Genomic DNA, 14,012 nt, shown 5'->3' with positions numbered 1-14,012 from the left:
GCCTCCTAAGTAGCTGGGATTACAGGCGCACACCACCACGCCTGGCTAATTTCTGTATTTTTAGTAGAGATGGGGTTTCACCATGTTGGCCAGGCTGGTCTTGAACTCCTGACCTCAAGTGATCCACCTCCATCGCCTCTCAAAATGTTGGGATTTAGGTGTGAGCCTCCCTGCCTGGCCTCTTCCAAACTTCTTGAAAGATCCCAGACACTATCACTCCAGGGCAATAGGAAGGAGAGCTTACACTGGTTTGAGGCCTGGATTACCCCTAAAAGGAAGGGAGGGAGATTCTGCAGGCAGTGGTGATAACTAGTCTCAAAGTAGCCTGGTGAAGGGAAATGGGCAAGACTGTAAGATCTGGTCTCATGCCCTCCAAAATAGGCAAGGTTAAGAGATCAAGATGGTACATGGGAAAAAGGTAAAGTCACATCCACATGTAAAAGCAACTGTCTACTTGTTTCACAAGGACATTAATTGGTTTGGAAGCTATTATTACAGGAAATCCACATGGAACAATGAGATCTAAAGTCTAAAGAGCTGAGTGGAGGTTTGAATTTGCTTCCTGCATGATCATGGGAGGCTTTTTTTGGAGGCTGAGGCGGGAGGATCACTTGAGGCCAGGAGTTCAAGACCAGCTTGGGCAACACAGTGAGACCATGTCTCTACAAAAAATAAAAAGTAAAATAATCTTGGTGTGGTGGTACACATCTGTAGTCCTAGCTACTTGAGAGGGTTGCTTGAGCCCAGGAGTTTGAGGCTGCAGTGAGCTAGGATCACACCACTGCACTTCAGCCTGGGTGACAGAGACCCTGTCTTAAAAAAAAAAAACACGTGGGCTGGGCACAGTGGCTGTCTGTAATGCCAGCACTTTGGGAGGCTGAGGCAGGTGGATCACCAGAGGTCAGAAGTTTGAGATCAGCCTGGCCAACATGGCCAAAACCCTATCTCTACTAAAAATACAAAAAATTAGCCAGGCACAGTGGTGTGCACCTATAATCCCAGCTACTCCAGAGGCTGAGGCAGGAGAATCGCTGGAACCCGGGAGGTGGAGCCTGCCATAAGCCAAGATCTTGCCACTGCACTCTAGCTCCGTCTCAAAACAAAAAATACAATAAGGGAACCTACTGAGTCTCGAGTCCCTCCATGTATCATTAACGAGGGGAAGACTATCCCAACTGATAAAACCTGGAGTTGCTCTTGGCCTCTGTGTGGGGCTGCCACATCATCCCTGAGCACAATGCTGACTATGTGGCTGGACCACTGTCCGAGGCTGGAAAGTGAGGAACAAGCAGATTTCCTCTTGAAATGCCTGTCTGAGCCACCTGGCCACTACATGAGTAGAAAAAGTACTTTGACAGGGATCAAGAAGATAGAGATTGAACAAGATATCTGCCTAAACTGTAACTGGAGATGTGGCAACAAGATGTAAGGACTTATTGTAGAGGAGAGAGAAATCGTTTTTCTGTCTTTTTCATTTTCATCCCTGTAAGGCCAGAAACAAATCTTCCTGGGTTTGGAGTCAGTGACAATACTCACAGCAAGGAGTCGAATCTCAAATACTAAGATTCCTGTTTTACAAAAGTGACCTATTCTTAAGGTTCTGAAATTGAGTCTTCTATTTGACAAAAATCATTGTTACCCAGAAACACCTTTTAAAATGTTACTAGAATGCACTGCTTTCTGCATTATGAACAATGAAAGCAAGAAATCTGGTCAAATTGGGATGTTGAGAGGTAGGCTGAGAACTGTTTCACTAAAACTGGAAAAATAATACAAATGCAGACTCCAGAGGTTAAGTTCAGGCGATTTATTGTAAACAGGATAACCCTGGCACTCCACCATACTGGCTGTGTCACATGCTCCCTCTTTCACATCAACTGGTCAAAAAGACGACTTTCTTAAGAAGCCTCAGGTAACTAATAACTTAGTTCCACAAGTCTCATGTACTAAGCACTGAGTAAACTGCAGTATCTGGGGTAGTCTGTTATTGCTCATGGACTGCAGCTTGGACCCATCTAAATGGATCCATTAGTATGCCTGAGTGATCCAACTGCAGCTCTACATCCAACCTGGAAATTGGAAAACGTTGGCGCATACTAAACAATTGCACGTTCATGGAAGACTACGTGAGATGCTCTCAGATCTCTTCATGTGTCATTCTCATAAAAAAAGACAAATTTCACCTATTTTTTAAAAAGAGCTAAAAGTTACTCAGTAGTACATAATTTTCCACATAAAAGGTAGGTAGATTTTTATTTACTAGTACAGTGTTGGATCAGAACACTCAGGCCTAATTTTAGATCTGTCTTATATCCTTGCAGGTTGATGAAAAGCTGCATAGTCTACAAATGCATAAAACCGGAAGGAAGGGATGATTTCATACACCTTCCGATGGACAAAGACAGGCTTCATACAAGGAAGTTCTTGAAGGTAGGGATAAAAAGATGGTTACAGCACCACATTGATCTGACAGTAGAAATGGGATCCCGCTTTTGAAAGCCCCATAATTGTGACTATATCGTTCTTGCCCCAAATTGAGATTTGGAAAATGGCAAATGTAAAAACTTAAGATGTGAAAAGATATGGCTCTACAGAAGAAAGTCCTACAAATCATATCATACAGGGAGGTAAAATGCCATTTGAAAATGCCATTCTTTACTTTGCCTGAGTTAGTGGACGACAGGGCCACTTACTGTTAATAGTGCTTGTATGTGGAAATATATTCACAATTTCTCTTGAAGCAAGTTTTAATAACAGTAAATATTTCAAAACAGCTGTTAAATCTACAGTAACAATTTCACCTAAAATAGTATCTCATGAAAAAAATATTTTTTAAAAGTCCACTCCAGTCATCATCTGTGTTTATATGTTTATATTCATATATTCAAAAAAATAACACTTAAGGCAAGATTAGACTGGTAGCAACAAGGGATTTTACAGTCTTATGAAGACTTGCTATATAAGAATGCAAGGCTTTATTTTTTATATTTCCAAAAAAGTGGCTTTGTATTTGATTGCCTTTTAAATTCATAAAGGGGCAAGATATTTTGGTTCACATACTGACTGCAATTTCACTGTAATAAAAAGTTATATAGGTGGTTACAAAAAGCTGATGTTGGAAAAGCATGTCACACACTCAGTAGGATCTGAAGTTGACCCATTTGTACGTGTTAAATAAATATGTTGTGTTAAAGCAACATGTTGATGAGAAAAAGTAAAACTGACGGAACACTGCAAACCAACTATGAAGGTCAGTGTAACTCAATCAATCAGAAAGAAACCACAGTAATCCTGAGAAATTCAGTTTAGGACAAAATTGATGTAAGTGTATTTCTAGCATTGTAGATAAGTAGGGTTTTCTAGCATTTTACCAGTTGGAATAAAAAACATGTTCAAATTTTATAAAAAGATTAAAACCATGCCTTATATAACCAGCAATTTCACTAATAAAAGATTACATTGCTTTGTTCATCATCTGCCAAATGTAATGTTTTCCACTGATTTACAGGAAACCATCAAGTAGAAAGCAAATTTGAGGATCAATTTTTAAGAAGGTATTACCTTTCTAAATGTTGTGAAGCCTTCTATGGTCAACCTAGGAGGCTTTTAGAAAAGAGCTTTGACTTTCTTCCGACAAATGACTATTTTACAGACTAGGGAAGGAAGATTCTATAGGAGTATCATTCATTTTAAGCACTGTTATATAGGGAAATTTTCAGTAATGAAAAGAAAAATTTTAAAATATTAAAGAGGCATGTATTTTAAAAATATTCTACATCTATAAGATTTTGTAATTTAATTACTTTGGATTTATAATATTTCTACATAATGACATTTGACAACTTTTTTTCTGTTTCTCTAACAGTGAATCAGAAACTATTAAAGTGGCCAAGATTATTTTCCTAGGCTCTGGAAGACTCAGGAATGCATCCACTTGTACTTTCCCACCCATTGGGAATCTTCAGAGTTTTGCAGCCATGAAGTTAATATGTGGTTTCACAAGGGGAAACAGTGGCAGACCACGCTTGAATTCGGTCATGTTCTGAATCACTTCAGGCTGCAAAGAAAAAAGTTTCTTTTTAGTGTATTTAACCTAAACATCAGAATAAAGACATCAAATTTTTTGGGCGAGGCTAGGAGCACACCTCAGTTCTATACTCTCTCTCTCTCTATATATATATAATTTTTTTTTTGGGGGGGTCTGAGGCTCCTCTACCTAACACCCCATGTATCATGATCTGCTGACCTTCCTTCTGGATCAGTAGGCCCAGAAAGTCATGAATTGGTCTATAAAACCTCTTGGTAAGTGTCCTTACTGGGGCTGTGGACCAGAAGGAAGGCTTCTGGTTTTCTTCTAGGCAAACAAGGGCTGGCTCACCCAGGACTTTCGAGGCTTAGCATCAAGGCTTCAGCAAAGTAGCAGAGGCTGGTGTGCCCACCCGGAAAGGGCCTAGTTACACTGTCAGTTTCCTCCTCCTGCAAGTGAATGCCAATCCTTCTAGATGATTAAAATACGCAGGTAACATGGGAAAAGACTAAGAGGTCTCTCCAATATTCAGTGCTGGGAACAGATGTGGCCAAAGTTGATTCATTGCAGAGTAACACAACTGTTCAAATAGGAGGCAAAGGCAGACAAGGGTAGAGTCTGAGTGACTAGATGTTCAAGGAAGAATTAAAGTAGAAGGTTCAACACCTGGTGACCTGAAACTTCTTTTAGTTCATCAGTATCCTGATGAATAAGCTACTTCTGGCTAGGCACGGTGGCTTAACACCTGTAATCCCAGCACTCTGGGAGGCCAAGGTGGGTGATCCACTTGAGGTCAGGAGTTGGAGACCATCCTGGCCAACATGGTGAAACCCTCTCTCTATTAAACATACAAAAATTAGCCAGATGTGGTGGCAGGCGCTTGTGATCCTAGCTACTCAAGAGGCTGAGGCAGGATAATCGCTTGAACCCAAGAGGCAGAGGTTGCAGTGAGCTGAGATCATACCATTGCACTCTAGCCTGGGTGACAGTGAGACTCCATTTCAAAACAAAACAAACACACAAAAAAGGCTTCTTCTAAAAAGGAAGTCCTCTGTCAGTACAATCTAATGTAACATTTATGTTTCTTACTTGTGGCAAGGCTGGTGCTTGTGACAAATTTATATCATTTTGACATGGGAACTCTCCAACAACAGGACCTGTAAGAAAATAAAACGTTTAATGTACTTACTGATACTAGCACACAAGAACAACTAAAAACAAATCTAAATTAGACTCAGCTAATTAAAAAACTGCACCAGACCCAGTTCATGTACTTCTCAGATCCTCTCCAGATTGCCTGCTACCGAAGGCCTTAAGTACTTGTCCTGCCTTCTATCCGGAGCCACCCAATGATGGCTCGTGATATTCCTGAGGTCCTAAAACTTTGCCCACAGCAGTTTTAGTGCCCAGGTCTAATCTGACTTTCTGGCCACCCAGAAGGACCCAGTAAAACTGCCCAGAAAGCCAGGGGAGTTAATGGCCACAGGACAAACTTTGGCCAGTAAAAGCCAGAAAATGAGAAGGACTGGGAAGTTAACTTGCTTACCCATACTCCCCACATGCAGTGGTTCCTGCAGCCTCTTTGGAGATGTCCCATCAGCAAGCAGCTGTGTTTTCCTGCGATGCTGTGGCCAGTTCAGCATTCTATCTCCTGGTATTGGTTCTCTCCTTCACTACCTCTTTTATCTTTTCCCCTTATATCTGTAGACCTTATCTCCAGTTCCTGTTCTCTACATCTTTTACTTTCTGGTGTTCTATAAGGCATGTAGTTATGACAAAGGCCAACCATCAGATGGCTTAACATGAGCCTAAAAATAGACTTAAAAAGGCAATATTCAATACTTACAAGAATCCATTTCCCTGGCAAGAACATGGACGGACACCTTATGTCTCCTTGGGGCATCTACTGCCAACATTTCCTAGGCAGAAAGAAGAGTGAGGTCACCATTTTGCTCCACTAAAGAACTTACAGTGAGGTGCTCTCTGATGACTATGAAGACTCAGCTATCACACAGTCAGGTATAGAAAAGTTGCTTCCCTTTCTGGCTAGGTACGGTGGCTCATGCCTGTAATCCCAGCACTTTGGGAGGCTGAGGCAGGTGGATCACTTGAGGTCAGAGTTGGACACCAGCCTGGCCAACACAGTGAAACCCTGTCTTTAATAAAGATACATTAAAAAAAAAAAAAAAAAGCTGGGTGTGGTGGCTCACGCCTGTAATCCTAGCACTTTGGGAAGCCGAGGTGGGTGGATCACCTGAGGTCAACAGTTCAAGACCAGCCTGGCCATCATGGTGAAACCCCATCTTAAAAAAAAAAAAATTAGCCAAGTATGGTGGCACATGCTTGTAATCCCAGATACTTTGGAGGCTGAGGTGGGAGGATCGCCTGACCTCAGGAGGCAGAGGTTGCCATATGCCATCAGCTGAGATCACGCCCCTGCACTCCAGCCTGGGTGACAGCGAGACTCTGTCTCAAAAAAAAAAAAAAAAAAAAAATATTTGCCTTTCTTTTCCCTCACTTACATTATTTTATTTAAGCTCTGCAAAGATTTAGCAAAGCAGGTGAGAATTATTTTTTTCCTTTCCTTTTCTTACTCTAAAGAAAGAATTATTCTTAACCCAATTTTACAGATGAGAAAACTGAATCCAAGGAGATTAAAAAACTGCTCAGACTCCTACAGCCAATAAGTGCCTGAGCTAGGGTTAAAAACCTCGCCTAGTACTCACTGGGATGGGATGTGCAGGGCTGCACTTGGTGATCTTTAGGGTCTACAGAGACAATGGCTTGAGCTTAGGGAAAAGCACAACACCTGCTCCTCTAAGAACCTTCTTAGATTCTGCTTGTAAACTCTGGTTCCTCATCTACCGGAAGAGAAAGGAAACTAATAATTACTGAGTCCTGCTGTATATCAGGCACTCTCCTATGTCAGCTCACAATCCTCTGTGAACTAAGCATCATGATGATTCCTACTTTAAGACACAGAGACTTACATGAATTACATGAGTCACACTGTTCAGAGTGATGGTGTCAGAAGCTCGAGTCTGCTTGCTCTCTCAATTCCACCATGCTGCTTGGAGTGATTCCCCTTAATTACTACCATGAATGCCAGCAGTGCTAGGTTGGCAGGTGGATCCTGTGGGGAAGTATGTCCCAACCTTTCCCCTAACAGCAGACTTTCACTGTCTTTTCTAAAGGGGTACAAGTGTGACAAAGTTCCTCTGATGCTTTAGCCACAAGTAACATTTCATATCCTTAGAGGGGAGAATCATCAGTCAAAGCCAAATCCACTCAACAGTTATTATAGAGCAGTTACTAATAAGCCTGGTCCTGTGTGACCGCACAGCAAGCCCTATTGATGTTGCACAGCAAACCTGCCCATGGCTCCCCACTCCACTCTCCGCCAGCAGGCAAAGCAGCTGAGACTCCCACAGGCCTGCTCTGACCTCTCCAGCCTCTTTCCAGGAGCTCAGCCCAGGTCTGCCTCTATTAACAAGTAGGACCTCCTCTAAGAACTTTATCTTGTTGGAGTAAAAAGTTTGCTTTCAAAGATCTATCTCCATCTCTTCTCACCCAAACCTTCATTACTCCCTTGTTGGCCCACATCAGCAGACAGCAGAACACCCTCTCCAGTTTCAGATTGTTCCCAATTTTTTCACCAACTGTGGACAATCCTCATTTTTCTAAAACAAACAACTGCACCTTCTTGGAAACTATTAATATGTTCTAATAATGTTCTAAGGAACACTACAGTCCCATGAGGTACTTATAGGTATTCTGTATAAAAAAGGGTGCATGGCGAAATCAGTTTAGAAAATGTTTTGTAAGTCAAAATTAAATAATGCAGGCTAAAGTCTTTACTGTGGGACTTCTTATAATTTTTAAAACACAAACATGTTCTGTGATTCTCTGAGAATGGGAATAGTGTTTCCCAAACTTGCATGGTCATGAAACCCTTTTCCTAGGTACCCCTATTAATATCTTGCATACCATGGAACACAGCTAGGGAAATGCTGTTCTAGACTTAGCTTAAGCCTGGTTATAAATACTCTTTTTTTTTTTTTTTTTTTGAAACAGGGTCTCACTATGTTTCCCAGGCTGGTCTTGAACTCCTGGGCTCTAGCAATTTTCCAGCCTCAGCCTCCCTAGCAGCTGGGACTACAGGCTATTACTGCAGAAGAGCAAGAGTAACTTAAATGAGACTCCTGTCTTCCTCTACATAATGCAAAGGGAGCCATAAGGTAAAGAAAGTCACTTGTCCAGCCATCCATATTCATAGCCAAAATGGGTCAAATCTCACTGCTGAAACTTGCTGCTCAATTCTGAAACTATAGTCTCCTTTTCTTATTGTTAAGGTGATACCAGCTTTATTAATACTCGTTTGCACACAGCCATATAATTTTGCAGAAGAGTTACAGAGAGAGGTGTAAGCAACTTATGGATGGCACAAGATCACTACTTTCCTGTCAGAAACTATCAGCGTCTTTGGGTCAAGGACTGTTTGTTTGTTTGTTTGTTTATTTATTTATTTATTTTAGAGACAGGGTTTCACCATGTTGGCCAGGCTGGTCTCAAACTCCTGACCTCAGGTGATCCACCTACCTTGGCCTCCCTGAATGCTGGGATTACAGGTGTGAGCCACCGTGCCCGGCTTTTTTTTTTTTTTTTTTTTGAGATGGAGTCTCACTTTGTTGCCCAGACTGAAGTACAATGGTGCAATCTCGGCTCACTGCAACCTCCGCCTCCTGGGTTCAAGCAATTCTCCTGCCTCGGCCTCGCGAGTAGCTAGGATTACAGGTGTGCACCACCATGCCCAGCTAATTTATTTATTTATTTATTTATTTTTCAGTAGAGACAGGGTTTCACCATGTTGGCCAGATTGGTCTCAAAACTCCTGACCTCGTGATCTGCTGCACCCATCCAGTAAGAACTGTTACTTTTTCCTTACCCTCTCACTCAGCACTAGCAATGGTGAATTAAGTAAACATTAGAAACCCTAGTACAGGAGAAAATGTGATCAGGCCTTGTACCACTAACTTCACAAAGTCATTCTAATGAGAACTGTAAGCACTGACTCCTGTGCTGGCAGCTATAATATATCCCCAGAAAAAGACACTGTAAAGTAGAATCTCTCTCTAAAAGGATGTGGGCACAGGGCAGGACTGAGTTCCTGACCAAACTACCTAATCACAGATACAAACCAGAAATGGCTACAATACTAAGGGACAATTCTAAGGTACTATGGTAATCACAGAGTATAATTTTGCTCCTTATTTTGAAAAACAGGCATAAAAGTATTTTACACAAATTAGAGGCCCCAATATATTACAAAGAACATATGTAACACTTTAGGTACAATTCTATTGCAGCATAAATTCTGAATTTTTGCACTTAGCATACTTATTACACATTTATAGCTACTTAATGAAAATTTTGCTATCCTTCTCAGAATTTTATTATAGAGGGGAAGATTTAGATGGTGTGAAACTTTTTCTTTTTGAGACGGAGTCTCTCACTGTTGCCCGGGCTAGTGTGCAGTGGCACAGTCTCGGCTTGCTGCAACCTCTGCCTCCTGGGTTCAAGTGATTCTCCTGCCTCAGCCTCCTGAGTAGCCAGGATTACAGGTGCCCACCACTATGCCTGGCTAATTTTTCTTTTTTTTTTTTTTTGTATTTTTAGTAGAGATGGGGTTTCACTATGTTGGCCAGGCTGGTCTCAAACTCCTGACCTCATGATCTGCCCGTCTTGGCCTCCCAAAGTGCTGGGATTGCAGGCGTGAGCCACTGCACCCTGCTGGTGTGAACCTCTTAAAGCTGTGCTGGGAAGACTGTCTTCCATTAACGTGGCACCTCCCTTTTCTTTTGATAAACTTCTTCAGTGAGCACAAGCATGTAAAATTCATAACATCTCTGACCACAATTCAAAGGTGAGTGAGCATTTATTTAAAAAAGGATCCACTATGGCACCTAAATGGGTGAAGACAGTTTATAGTTGTCAGAGTTTGGAAAATAATCTGATTCTCAAGTTCTTCTGTTTTCTTTTTTCCTCCTTCCCACCAGACAAGCTCAGCAATATTCTTTGCAGAGCAGGGTGGAGAACAGAGAGAAGAAACTGAAAGGGTGCTTAAAGATCTAGAAGTCAGGAAGGGCTGTCACAGTCTTTGGTTTAGAGCATGGGTCAATCTTTTGGCTTCCCTGGACCACAATGGAAGAAGAATAATTGTCTTGGGCCACACATAACATTAAAAGCTGATAAGCTAAAATTAAAAAAAATTGGCAAAAATATTTCATAATGAGGGCCGCATGTGGCCTGCAGGCTGCAGGTTTGGCAAACTTGGTTTAGAGGGAAAGGAAAACAGTACTTGGTTCAATAAAAACTGTCTTTATTTTCTCCAACAGCTGTGTTTGTGTCAAAAATACTTAAATCCACAAAAAACACTTTCATAAATCCAGCCAGAATGGCTTCAAAGCAGCAACACACAATATAGCACATACAATGTTTTTTTTTGGTTGTTTTGCATTTTTTGAGGCAGAGCTTCACTCAGTCTTCTAGGCTGGCATTACAGTGGCACGAAATCCACTCACTGCAATCTCTGCCTCCCAGGTTCAAGCAATTCTCATGCCTCATCCTCCTGAGTAGCTGGGATTACAGGTGTGCACCACCACCCCTGGCTAATTTTTGTATGTTTGGTTTAAATGGACTTTCACCATGTTGGTCAGGCTGGTCTTTAACTCCTGACCTCAAGTGATCCTCCCACCTTGGCCTCCCCCAAGGTGCTGAGATTACAGGTGTGGGCCACTGTACCCAGCCCTACAATACTTTCTTGTCAGTCAAAATCTAAATATATGAATTTAACTTACCTTGTAGAATTTGATGATATCTTCCTTGGTAAGTGTCTTTAAATATGCAACTTCAGTGTTATCTGAAAAGTAATCAAACAATACTTTACTAATATTTCCATACGAAGTAGCCCAGAACAGTATACCAAGTGACAATATACTTTACTCCAAGACTCTTAAGTATCCATATACATTTTATTAAGACAGAGTCTGTCACTCTGTTGCTCACGCTGGAGTGCAGTGGCTCAATCTCAGCTCACTGCAACCTCCACCTCCCAGGTTCAAGTGATTCTCCTGCTTCAGCCTCCTGAGTAGGTAGGATTATAGGCAGAAGCCATCACATCTGGCTAATTTTTGTATTTCTAGTAGAGATGGGGTTTTGCCATGTTGGCCAGGCTGGTCTTGAACTCCTGACCTTAAGTGATCTGCCTGCCTCAGCCTCCCAAAGTGCGGGGATTATAGGCGTAAGCCATCGTGTCTGGCCAAGTATCCACATTTTTAAATGACCATTTGCTTTGATTTCAAGTAAAAGTAAGTGGATGCTGGCTTGGTGTAGTGGCTCATGCCTGTAATCTCAGCACTTTGGAGAAGCTGGGTGGGTAGATCACCCGAGGCCAGAAGTTCGAGCCTAGCCTGGCCAACACAGTGAAACCCCATCTCTACTAAAAATACAAAAATTAGCCAGGTATAATGGAGTGCGCCTGTAGTCCTAGCTACTAGGGAGAGGCTGAGATACAAGAATCACCTGAACCTGAGAAGCAGAGATTGCAGTGAGACAAGATCATACCACTGTATTCTAGCCTGGGTGACAGAGCAAGGCTGTCTCAAAAAAAAAAAAAAAAGTGGATGTAGTGCAATGGGTAACAGAGCCTTGGCTCAGAAGCCAGGCCAGCCTGGATTCATATACTAGCTCTCTGGTTATGAGCTTTTGGATCTTGGCCAGTCATTTCAACTTTTCTGAGCCTCAGTTTCCTCATTGGGAACTGGAGATTACTACTTAATAGGGCTGCAGTAAGAATTTAAAAAAAAAAAGATGTGTGACAATAACACAATGCTAGGCACATGGCAAATGCTCAATAAATGAGAGATACTATTATCATTAATAATGAATCCAACTGCTAGAAAAATTATAGGTAGGCTGGACATGGCTGAAGCAGGAGAATCACTTGAGCCTAGGAGTTCAAGGCTACAGTGAACTATGATGACACACTGCACTCAAGCCTGGCTGACAGAGCGAGATACTGTCTCAAAGAACAAAACAGAAAAATTATGGGTAAGAAAACTGAGGTCCAAAAAAGGTGACTTGACCAAGATCTTTAGCTTGTTGATGTCAGAATAAGAACATGACCCAAGTCCCTTGACTTCTAGTACAGCTTGGCACAATCCATTGTTAATCTATGCTCTAGAAGAAAGGTGAAAGGAAGCTGATAAGACAGGAGACTTCAGGAATCACAGCTTTCCCAAATCTGAAAGGAGTGAAAAATCTTTGGCGATCCCTACAGGCAAATGTTTGAACTCCTGTGCCTCAAGGGCAACATTTGCCTCAAAGGGGTTTAATCTGGTATTATCTCATTTTTTTAGTATTATGGGAAATACTTAGGTATCTGTGATACACTGATGAAACAAAATGGTGGAAATGAATTATTATTAATACTTTATTGTGAGATATGGGTAGATCTAGGTCTGGGTTTAGAGAAAAAAAAAGAGACAAGGTTTCTAATAGGAAATTGGAATTCAATTAAGTAATAGTTCTTTAGAAGTGCCAGCCATCTCCCCACCCCAACTCCCCAAATTAGTAATAAAATATAACCTACAAAATGAATACTATTTTGTGGAATGGCCTTAACGTCCTCAAATGTTACTTGAATGCCATAAATGTTGGAGCCCTAATTTTACCTTACCTCTGTCAAAATTATATTGCTGGGAGATGATTTCTCCCCAATATTTAGCACACTCAGCAGATAGCTTCTTTGGTTTGTCTAGTCGACGAATTGCTAATGCTTGAATGTGTTTTTGGAAGGCCTCTTCTGTCATGTCCTCTATGGACTTTTCCATGGCAATTAAGAAAGCTTCCACTCTGCTTTCTAGGTAATGAGGTGGCTTTTCTGATTGGATGATGAATCGCAAGCCCTGTATGCCATTGGCCCGACGTGGCCCGCTGAAGACGATATAGCCTGAAACACACACATCAGCCAGTCAGGACCTTGGCATTTGAGACCTGAGTCATTTTTAATCCTTCAAAAACTATCCTGTCTGAGCAAATAAAATCTATTTTAAGGTTTTAAACTATTCAACTCTTAAAGAAATATGAGCACTTAAGATAGTTTCAGTTCCTAAAGACAAAGCAGAAGAGCTCTCTGAAGAATTACAAAGTTGGAGATGACTTCTTTTAAGGAAAAAATCCTATTCTTTATTCAAACTCCCATCTTGTGACTCCTCACTCTCTGCTAGTTATTCCTCTTCAATCTATGCTAAAGTTACTCTTAGTCCTATAAAACGCTGGACTCATTTTCATCCCTTAGTCACAGTCCTAGCTCTGTTTCCTTTAACATCCAAGTTCCTCATATGAACCTGGCTCTCCTACTGTATTTCTTGTTACATAATCCATTCCTGAACCAATTCATTCAGAATGCAACTCTCTAGAGATCAAGCTAACTAAAAGTCATACTTCCACATCATCTCATGAGGCCATGCACTACTTCCCTTCAACACCTTTTCTAAACCAAGCTCTTGGCTCATCTCCTTTGGCTGCCCTTCCCTGATCCACCATCTCCAACAGCTGTGGTACCTCTGGGTCTCACTTCTAAGGAAGTTTCCAGCTTCAAAATAGCCATTCATAGTTTGAGCTTTTTTTTTTTTTTTTTTTTTGAGTTGCAGTCTTGTTCTGTCACCCAAGCTGGAGTGCAATGGTGTGATCTTGGCTCACTGCAAACTCTGCCTCCCAGGTTCAAGTGATCTCTGCCTCAACCTCCTGAGTAGCTGGGATTATAGGTGGGCACCACCACGCTCAGCTAATTATTATATTTTCAGTAGAGATGGGGTCTTGCCATGTTAGCCAGTCTGGTCTTGAACTCCTGACCTCAGATGATCCACCCGCCTCGGCCTCCCAAAGTGCTGGGATTACAGGTGTGAGCCACTACACCTGGCCA

The 14,012-nt window shown here is 41.7% G+C and overlaps 1 protein-coding gene and 1 long non-coding RNA gene across 5 annotated transcripts in view; one reads left to right on the top strand and one right to left on the bottom strand.

The window, feature by feature from the left end:
- Positions 1–14,012, top strand: part of LOC135273999 (uncharacterized) — a 53,975-nt gene that overhangs the window by 18,148 nt on the left and 21,815 nt on the right. The window contains exons 2-3 of one of the 2 annotated variants that reach the window (XR_010341776.1): positions 2,322–2,430; positions 8,102–8,265. This is a non-coding gene — a long non-coding RNA (uncharacterized LOC135273999). The remainder of the gene's footprint in view (positions 1–2,321; positions 2,431–8,101; positions 8,266–14,012) is intronic. The other variant, XR_010341777.1, reaches the window with a different exon arrangement.
- IDE (insulin degrading enzyme) overlaps positions 1,793–14,012 on the bottom strand; it is a 119,627-nt gene continuing 107,407 nt past the window's right edge. For all 3 annotated transcript variants that reach the window (XM_012454779.3, XM_012454780.3, XM_064374117.1), the window contains 5 exons: positions 12,765–13,037; positions 10,885–10,946; positions 5,874–5,946; positions 5,117–5,184; positions 1,793–4,057 (listed from right to left, as the gene is read on the bottom strand). In XM_012454779.3, the coding sequence (XP_012310202.1) occupies positions 3,962–4,057; positions 5,117–5,184; positions 5,874–5,946; positions 10,885–10,946; positions 12,765–13,037 (572 nt within the window). In that variant the 3' untranslated portion in view covers positions 1,793–3,961. The remainder of the gene's footprint in view (positions 4,058–5,116; positions 5,185–5,873; positions 5,947–10,884; positions 10,947–12,764; positions 13,038–14,012) is intronic.

The sequence above is a fragment of the Aotus nancymaae genome, unplaced genomic scaffold (assembly GCF_030222135.1).
Source record: "Aotus nancymaae isolate 86718 unplaced genomic scaffold, 86718_ANA_hifiasm-v0.15.2.pri h1tg000010l, whole genome shotgun sequence".
In the NCBI taxonomy this organism is placed as follows: Eukaryota; Metazoa; Chordata; class Mammalia; order Primates; family Aotidae; genus Aotus; species Aotus nancymaae.
Note: the sequence above shows the minus strand (reverse complement) of the source record. Positions and strands in the feature narration are given on the sequence as shown.